We start from the raw sequence: 9,677 nt of genomic DNA on the forward strand, positions 1-9,677 counted from the left end.
GCATGGCTGTGAGCAGGGGAGCTCAACACACAGTGCTTGCTGATTGCACCTGCTCCCTCGGGGGAGCACCCGCAGCGGTGGGATGGGAGGAGGGAGGACAGCACGAGGGCTAGAGACAAACATTTTATTTCTTTAACGTTTCACATAGGGGGTACCCCAGAGGGGTTCCCGACCCCACAGCCGCTCAGTATTCGGGGCACTGTTGGTCTTCTGGGCCTGGCGCTGTCACCACTTGCAGGGCTGGCAGAAGCAGACACGGCTAGTGGCATCTCCACCAGCCCTTCAGGTAGCCCCACAGCCAGGCGCAGCCCTGCCGTGGGCATCTTCCTGCCCTGCACAGCCCTGGGTCTGCCTGGCCACACTCCCTGCCCGTGGTCTTGCAGGACTCCTCCCTCTTTGCCTTCAAGGCCTGGAAAGCGTGGGTGATCTCCAGCACCCGCTCCACCTTGTCCATGTCCATGGCTGGGGGCCTTCTGGGGGACAGTTGCTCATCCGTGGGCCTCTGTGTCCTGTCCATCCCCTGCTGGGGAACCCACTCTTTCTCGGTCCCTGCTGGCAGCTCCTGTGGAGGCTCCTGGCTGAGAACCAGCCCCGGTTTCCCCACTGCTCCAGCAGCAGCCGTGGGAGAGCGGGGTTGTCCTGAGTGTGTGAGCACCACTGGCTCTGTTGCTGCACTGGGCCAGGGCTCCAGGAAGTGGTAGAGGGAGCTCTGGGAAGAGGAGCTGCTCCTCAACAGGCTGCTGCAGTCCTCCGAGTTGGCCAGCGAGCACAGGCTGCAGGGGCTCTTGCGGTGGCCCTCGGGGGGCCCAGGAGCCCGGGGGGTGCCTGGACCAGAAGGAGCTGTCCCCACTGATAGGACCTATAGGCGTGAGAGGAGGGCAGGGGGACCTGGGGGCTTGGGGGGGACAGGGGGTAGAGAGAGGCATCACTCCTCAGATGGTATATGGTTGGCAGGGAGCCCAGTGGGTCCTGTGGGGCCCGGTGCTCCCTCCTCGCTGCCTCCTCGGTTGCCCTGCAGAGGAGGAGAGAGAAGAGAGCCCGCTGCACCCCGTCTCCTCCACTGGAGCCCGCGGGCAGCACCCCCTCCTCAGCAGGCGGGCAGGGCTGCCCAGCGCAGGCAGGGCAGAGCATGGGCTGAGGGTCTGGGGCAGGATCTGGGTGTCTCCCCCACACTGCCTGCTTCTCCTGCGTCGACTTGAGCTCCTATCCTTCATCTGCTAGCCAAGAAGCTGCTGAGGGAGGGGACGGAGTGAGCGGCCGGCAGCCCCTGGCACAGCCCCGGCTCAGGGCTGCCGTGGGGTGTGGGCTGTTTGCATGGTGCTCGGTGCCAGGGCCACTCACCGCTCTGCTCCTCTGGGCGGGCTCTCGTGTCTGTCGTCTCTTGCTTTGGCTTCTTCCAGTCCCTCTGCAGGACCCCGGGAGCTGGGTGAGATGGGAGCAGCTCCCAGCCCTGCGCCGCAGCCCCCCACCCCACCCCACGCTGTGGCACAGTGCGGTGCAGCAGTCGCCTACCTGGAGCCGCTTGGTCCGTAGCACAGAAGAGACCGCGCTGAGCCCCATCAAAAGCATCACGAGCGGAGCCAGGTGAGCTGTGGGGGGGACGTTGGAGTCCCTCCTGGCACCAGCTGCGGTGCAGCCGCGCAACCCTGGGGTGCCCCCCATGGGAAATGTTAAAGAAATAAAATGTTGGTCTCTATCCCTGGTGCTGTGGTTCCTCCTCCCATCCCGCGGCTGGGGCTGTGCCCCCCTCAGTGCCCGACCCAGTGGGACAGGCTGGCACTGCTGGCACCCACCAACCTGGGGGGGTGGGGGTGTCGGGGGAGGTGGGTGGGCTGGAGAAAGGGAGGAAGCACCTCTTGAAACCAGCTTGGCCCTCCCCAGCCACAAAACCCTCCCCAGAGGCACCAGAGGGGACCCCCAGATCCTTGAAGGGCTGCCCCAGACTCCCTCTGGCCTGCAAGAGTCCCTCCCAGGACCCCATAAGGGCCACCCAGGACCCCTTACGGACACCCCAGTGGCGTCCCAAATCTGGGTTCTTTACCTGCTGGGCAAGCCAGTAACACACTGTGTGGGAGCAGCCAGCCAAGCCGGTTTCAGAGCACAAGAGGTGAGAGGCAGGGAGCTGCCGTCCCACTCAGCTCCATCTCCGCCGTGCCTTGGCTGTGCAGAGAGAACTTGGGGGGAGCTGCAGAACAGCTCAGCCCAGGCTTATCTCAAGATGGCACAGAACAACCAAAACCAAATGGCCCTTAACAAACAAAATGCCCCGAGTCCCATCCCACCACTCTTCCCGTGACGTTGAGCGCCGGACATCACAAATTGGCAACAGAGACTTCGCTATCGCCCCACCAGAGGGAAATATCCCAGACAGTGTAATCCACTCAGGCATAATCCTGCACCCTCACCGAGTCAGGAAATATAAACCGCAGGGTCTGGGGAGACAAATGGGGAATCCTCCAAGGATACAGCTGGCCCCTCGGAGATCCATCCCCCCCATCCAGGACGCTGTACAGGGTAACTTCCCAGGGATGGAGCGACCTCACCTGAGAGAGAGAGGGTAAGTGACTAAGAAACATCCGTACGGTATATGCCATGCGATTGAGTTTGTGACTGGTGCACTCTTCTAAGGCATTAATATCTAGCGCCCTTGTGGTTTGTGTTGCTACTTGTCGGGGGCATTTGTAGCTCGCAATAGTGGATCCTGCTAATTTCTTTTAAATTGCAATAGTGTAATCGCCATCGCACACACAGAACTTGCAATAGTGATGTATTGGACCCGTGAGCGAAGTCCAAAGAAATTGTTAATTTGAACCTCTCAGTGAAGCCCTTTTTTCCGTTTCGTCACACTCCCCGAGCCACTGGGTAAAGCGACACCTGGCAAAAAAACCACCACCACCACCCCAAAAAAAACCCCACAGCACATCCCCCACTCCCCACCCACCCCTTCTCCCCCCATCACAGCCATGGGGCAAACTCCCACCACCACCCCCCCAATCTCAGCTCGGCCGTGACCCCCCGAGACACTGGAAAGAGAGCAGCGGAGAGCAGCTCAGGCTCGTGTGAGCTGGAGAGATTTCTCTTTGTTTTTTGATGTTGTCGTTGGGTGGGTTTTGGTTGGTTTTTTTCACAGAACACTTTGCATTGTGGTGTCGCAGCCCCCAGGGCCGGCGCTGGCACCGCCACCTCACCCCCGGCTCTCGTCCCTCTTGCCCGATGGCTTTCACCACTTTCCTTGCTTGGTTTGGTTGTTTGTTTTTTTTTTCCTTTTTACCTTTCTTTTTTTATATTTGGGGGTTTTGTTTCCTTTTCCTTTTATTTTCTCTTCCCTCCCCTTTTTTCATTTTCCCTTTTTTTCTTTTTCCCCCTTTTTTCTTCCCCCCCTTTTATCTCCTTTTTCTCTTTGTTCTTCTTTCCCCTCTTTTTTTTTCTCCCCCCATTTTTTTCTTTTGGTTTTTTTCTTTTTCTCTTTTCAAACATCTTTCAAGCTTTCTCCGAAGGAACAGCCCCTGGCTCTCAGCCAGCGGAAGGAGACTATGGAAGAGCTCTGGCACCCGTGGGATTGCTTTCCTTCTCCCGCCTCACACTCAGTAGAGACTGTGTTTTCCAACCCGTCTCTTTTTTTTTAATTAAAAAAATAAAACTGATAGCTGGAGCATTATTTTTGTTTACAAGGCATACAAAATCTCTAAAAGGGAAACACAAGCGCAATCTGCTGAGGTATGAAAGCCTGAGGTAGTTTTTGTGTGTGGATGTGTGTGTGTCATTTGGGGTTGGGGGTTGTGCGTGTTTTATTTTTGAAATTTAAAAAAAAAAAAAATTTGCTAGGTTTTTTTTTTTTTTTTTTTCTCCAGCCCTGGGCTGACAACCTCTTGGAAATCTGTTTTCCCCCCCTGCCCCTCTTTTCCCACCTTCTCTCCTTGCAACCGGGATCTTTCCCCAAAGCGTTTACGGCCGAGCACGGCCTTTCTTTAACCTCTAGAAAAGCCGGCTTGTGCTAAAAAACAAACATCCCCCTCCCGCCCCCACCCCCTCTGAAATGAAATAAATAAATAAATAAATAAATAAAAACCTTACAAAACTTAAAAATCACCGTTAGTTTTGTTATCATTACATTAATTCTAAAAACTGATGAGCCGCTGCGCTGTGTGCCGCAGCCCAACCTCCCCCCCTCAACGCTGGGTGAGCTCCTCTGGCCATGCCTGGGATGAAAAACTGGTGGCTTTTAGGAAATAAAAAATTAAAAAAAAAGAATAATAAAACCTCTCTTTCTCTCTCTCTCTGCCTGTGTTAGTCCAACTAAAGTGATAGCGTCGGGAGGCGAGGGAGGAGGAAGGGGGAGGCTGTGGGATGGAGAGAGCCCTCCCCGTACCCCTCGGCTGTGCATCCTCGCAGCGCTGTGGGGAATGGGGGTGGGGGGGTCTTTGGTTTGCACAGGGTGGCCGAGGTGGGGGCTCAGCCCCATCCTTACAGTGCTGGGGAGCACGGGGCTACCAGGCGCAGAGTCCCTCCCCCAGTGAGGTGCTTTGGTGCGTTGAGGTGTTAGATGGGGTGGCACAGCCCCTGCCCGCCCCGGGAGGGGGGACACCCCCTCTCCGGTGGCACTGGGTGGGAGGGAGGGAGCAGAGCTCTGGGAGCCATGGAGAAAGGTGTGGGGGTGTCCCTCATCGTGGCAGCCCCCAGCAGAGCTCTTGGAGCCATGGAGAAAGGTGTGGGGGTGTCCCTCATCGTGGCAGCCCCCAGCAGCCCTACCCTGCCACCCAGCCACCCCAAGGGACACCCAAGCCCCATCTTGGTCCTCTCCCCGTTGGGTGATGCCCTTCCACCCACCCCGGAAGTGCTCTCCTCTCCTGCGGGGGGGACGCCCAGCGCTCGCCTGGCTAGAGAAGCACCGGGGGGGTGCTTAGGGGGCATCTGAGCTTCCCAGTTACAAGGGCGTAATTAGTGCACCATTAATAACCATTAATAACGACTTTGGCTCTGCTAACCAACTGCGGCGAGGCCCCCACCCCGCTTTAGCACAGGCTTCCTGATGCCAACGCCTCCCCGAGCCACTGGGTAAAGCGACACCTGGCAAAAAAACACCACCACCCCAAAAAAAAACCCCACACCACATCCCCCACTCCCCACCCACCCCTTCTCCCCCCATCACAGCCATGGGGCAAACTCCCACCACCACCCCCCCCAATCTCAGCTCGGCCGTGACCCCCCCGAGACACTGGAAAGAGAGCAGCGGAGAGCAGCTCAGGCTCGTGTGAGCTGGAGAGATTTCTCTTTGGGTTTTGATGTTGTCGTTGGGTGGGATTTGGTTGGTTGTTTTTCACAGAACACTTTGCAGTAGAGGACAAAAACGTGGTGTCGCAGCCCCCGGGGCCGGCGCTGGCACCGCCACCTCTCCCCACCTCCCCCCACCTCCCCCCTCCCCCGGCTCCTGTCCCTCCTCCTGCCCGGGGGATGTTCCCACTTTCCTTCCTTGGTTTGTTTGTTTGTTTTTTTCCTTTCTACCTTTCTTTTTTAATATGTGGGTTTTTTTTTTCTTTTGCCCTTTTTCTTCTTTCTCCCTTTTGTTTTTCGCTTCCCCCTCCTTTTTTCTCTTTTTCCCCTTTTTTTTCCGATTTTTTTTGCCTTTTCCCCCATTTTTCTCTGTTTCCCCTTTCCCCCCCATTTTTATTTTTCTCTTTTTTCACTTCTTCCCCCTTTTTTCTCTTTTTCCCCTTTGTTCTTTTTCCCTTTTTTTCTTTTTCCCCCTTTTTTCTCTGTTTCTCCCTTTTCCCCCGTTTTAATTTTTCTCTTTTTTTACTTTTTTCCCCTTTTTTTATCTTTTTCCTCTTTTTTCTTTTCCCACTTCCCCCCCCCCCCCCCCCTTTTTTTTTTTTCTCTTTTTAAACAAGCTCTCTCCCGAAGGAGCGGCCCCTGGCTCTCCGCTGGCAGAAGGAGCCTACGGAAGAGCTCTGGCACTGACACGGGCGGGAACACCCACTCACACATCGCAGCACAGCAGTTAGTTTGGCAACACCCCCACCCCCTGTCACAAGTGAGACCCGCACAGACAAAAGGCTCCTGAGTGAGGGCACTGGGGCAGCCCCACCTTAGAAGCAGCAGAGGAGCAGAGCCGTCCGGAGCCATCAAGAGCACAGGAAGGGCTATTCAGGGCCTCATTGTCTGCGCCGAGTGACCGTCTGCTGAGAACCGCTCTGGCGGCTCAGAGCTCAGCCCCAGCAGCAGTCTGGAGCCAACGGGGAAAAGTACACTGGGAGGAAGACTGGCAGCCTTCCTCCACAACGCCCCGGAGAGAATGACCAGAGTGCTGCCTATCCCCATCGCTTTTCCAACTCGGTTCTTTTTTTATTAGAAAATTAATTAAAAAAGGATCTCCAACTCTCAGGTTACCAAGGCACACAAAATCTCTAAAAGGGAGACACAAGCGTGAGGTGCTGAGGTACCCAAACCTGCCCACGTTAGTCCAACTAAAGGGAGAGCGTCGGGAGGCGAGGGAGGAGGAAGGGGGAGGCTGTGGGATGGAGGGAGCGCTCCCCATACCCCTCGGCTGTGCATCCTCGCAGCGCCGTGGGGAATGGAGGGCTGTGTGTTTGGGGGGGTCTTTGGTTTGCTCCCCTGACCTGCTGGGGGTGGGGGAGGAGGATTTGGGAGGGGGGGGATGTCCGGCTGGGGGGTTACATTCATCGGGCGGTGCTGGGCGGCACGGCGGGAGCCTCCCTTGCTGTGCTGCGGGGCCGGGGCTCCCGGAGCGTGTTTCTGCTCCTGCTGCTTCACCTGCTGGAGCATTTCCCTCATCTTGCGCTGTGCAGTCTTGGGGAGGAGAGGGGAAAAGCAAGAGATGGGGGTCAGGGCACTGTTTCTCCCTCCACCAACCACTCCCGAGCCCCCATCGAGCATCTCGCTGCTCCCAACTTGTCACTCTGGACAAGCTGTAATTAATTTCAGGTTGGTTGGTTGGCTGTTTTTTTAACTTGTGCTTCACTCCTCAAGAGAGCCTGAATTTTTTGGGGGGTCGCCATGCCACCTAAGTGTACAGGAGACAAGGTTATGGAAGATGCACCCAGGTGGGATGCGCATGGATTTGCCCGCACCGGGGAGTCCATTCACACCCCGGGTGCTGCTCTGCACAGCATCCAAAACACCCATTATTAGCTCAATCAAGCCAATCTTCAATTTCAGCGCTCGCACAGCCGGGGGGAGCTACCGAAACACCTTCAGTGCCTCTTGGGGACACAGGGACCTCCCAAAAGAAGAGCAGCAGGTCGCTCGGGTGGTGCTGGGCTCAGCAAGCCCCACACCTTTCCTCGGTGGATGAAAGTGGCCGGGGAAGATCAGGTAAAGCCACAGCCAAACCGTACCTGACTGGCAAAGAAATGCCCAATGATTTTAACGATGACCTCCTCGTTCTCGTCTGGGGTTTGGTCTTGTGGCACAAGGACTTCCGCACTGGTTAAGTTTTGCAGTTCGTTCACCTGGAGCGAACCACAAGAGGCTTCTGTTGTGGAAGAGCCAAAATCCTCCACTGCCGGTGTCCCCACGGCACCAGGCACCCTGTGTGTCTCCCCCTTCCTTGGGACCAACGAGAACCACCACCAGGACATGGGGGCTGAGGGTCAAGACGTCGCTGAAACCACTGTGCACCCGGGATTTGTCCCCCTGGGGTGGGCAGGGGTGATGGGTGATGCCCAACTCTGCGTCCCCGGAGCACCACCACCCACCGTTTTGCCACCTTTGCCTATCACATGGCCGGCTGCGAAGGAAGGCACCTTGATGTGGGCTTCAAGCTTCACTTCTTCTTTCGCGTTAAAGAAGTTTGCCTCTTTCAGCTTCCCAAATATTCACCCCTGGGCCTGGGGAGGAGACGGACGGGAAGGAAAACCATCAGGCAGCGCCCGCTGTGCCTCTCCATCCCCAAAGCTGACAATGTCCCCACGTCCAGCAGCATCAAAACCAGGGTACCCAGCAAAGAGCTCCCCCGGTGCTGAGGGAGGCCAAGCCAGGCTGGCAGCACAGTGGTGACCACAGGGACGCCCGCGACTTGTCCCTTACTGTCCCCCACCCCATAGCCCCCACCCAGCGCACCCTGAACTGAGCCTCGGGCGGCCCTGTGATGATGACCATCCGCTCGCTGCCCTCGGGACCTTCTGCCGGGGTCATCTGGGGAGGGATGGGGGAGAGGGAGCATGAGCGCGGCCCCCACTTTGGCGAGACCTTCCCTCTGTGGCATTTCCCCCCCAGTGCAGGGCAACCCCCCCATGCAGGAGCATCCCCTCCCACCCGAGCCGGGGTGATAACCGGGTGCTGCAGGCCTGGCCTTCTACTAAACACAGGCTGGAGAGGTGGGCACATGCCAACCTCATGAAGTTCAATGAGGCCCAGTGCAAGCTCCTGCACATGGGTCGGGGCAATCCCAAGCCCAAATCCAGGCTGGGCGGAGAATGGATGGAGCGCAGCCCTGGGGAGAAGGACCTGGGGGTGCTGATTGATGAGAAGCTCAACATGAGCCGGCAACAGGTGATCGCAGCCCAGAAAGCCATCCATATCCCAGGCTGCATCAGAAGAAGTGGGCCAGCAGGGTGAGGGATGTGGTTCTGCCCCTCTGCTGCGTTCTGGTGAGACCCCACCTGGAGTACTGCGTCCAGCTCTGGAGCCCCCAACATAGGAAAGACATGGACCTGCTGGAGCGGGGCCAGAGGAGGCCACAGAGATGCTGAGAGGGCTGGAGCCCCTCTGCTGGGAGGACAGGCTGAGCGTTGGGGTTGTTCAGCCTGGAGCAGGCGCCGGCCGGGGGGGCTCCGTACAGACCTGAGAGGTACACCCAGGAGCTCTATGGTGGGAGAGAAAACGAGGGTCAGTGACGGCCCCAGTGTGCCAGACCCTTCCCCGCCACCCCCAGCCCGACGCAGAGCAGCGTGACACCACAGTGAGCCCGGCCGGGACACAGGGACAACCCTTCAGGCCCTGAAACCCCCCCTCACAGAGCACGGGGGCACCCGAGGGTGCATTGGGGTGAGCTGCGGCCCCGACCCAGCACCCAGGTACCCCCAGTTCCTCCCCGCTGCCATCTTTCTGCCTGTGTCCTGCCTTTGTAGGGGAAAACCGGCCCCAACGGCCTTTCAGAGCAGCCGCAACCCCGCAAAGCTGAAACCGTGCTGTGACCACCATCGGTCCCCTGCACAGAAAGTAGGGGATTGGTGAGAACCGAGCACCATGTCTGATTTGGCTCTGATTCCCATCATTGTTTCACTTTTTCAGGTCCAAGAGAAGAGAAAGCCAAGGCTGAGGAAGATGTTCCCCCAAGACCTGGGCTGGGGACAGGGGGGAAAGCAGCAAGGGGTGCGTGCCAGCACCCCAACCCAAGTCAACCCAGCCCAAAGCCTCGTCAACTCTTCCATGTCTCAAATCCATCAGAAAACTCCCCTGGCAGTAGACACAACGCTCTCCTGCTCTGCATTCCAGCAAGTGCAACCAGATGCTACCTGCAAACCACCATTTCTCACATGGAGGACGAGCAGACCCAGCTCCCCTGCCCAGGCTGGACGCCGCTCTCGCTCCCAGCCCTCTAGTTATACCCTCTGCACCGAGGTTGTGCTCCCTGTCACATTGAGCCCATGCTCCCCGTGTCCACCCTCTGCTTCTGGCCACGGGCTGCTCCATGGCTCCTACACCAACATGTCCTC

General features: G+C 57.6%; 1 protein-coding gene across 1 annotated transcript in view; it reads right to left on the minus strand.

Annotated features, from left to right (window-relative positions):
- Positions 1-6,552, minus strand: part of LOC309684515 (E3 ubiquitin-protein ligase TRIM36-like) — a gene marked incomplete at both ends in the record, with an annotated part of 30,792 nt that extends 24,240 nt beyond the window's left edge. The window contains one exon of the mRNA XM_082500409.1: positions 6,538-6,552. Coding sequence (XP_082356535.1) covers positions 6,538-6,552 — 15 coding nt within the window. The remainder of the gene's footprint in view (positions 1-6,537) is intronic.
- Between the last annotated feature and the right edge of the window lie 3,125 nt (positions 6,553-9,677).

Source organism: Vanellus vanellus (genome assembly GCF_965231255.1).
Source record: "Vanellus vanellus genome assembly, contig: HAP1_SCAFFOLD_105, whole genome shotgun sequence".
Taxonomy (NCBI): domain Eukaryota; kingdom Metazoa; phylum Chordata; class Aves; order Charadriiformes; family Charadriidae; genus Vanellus; species Vanellus vanellus.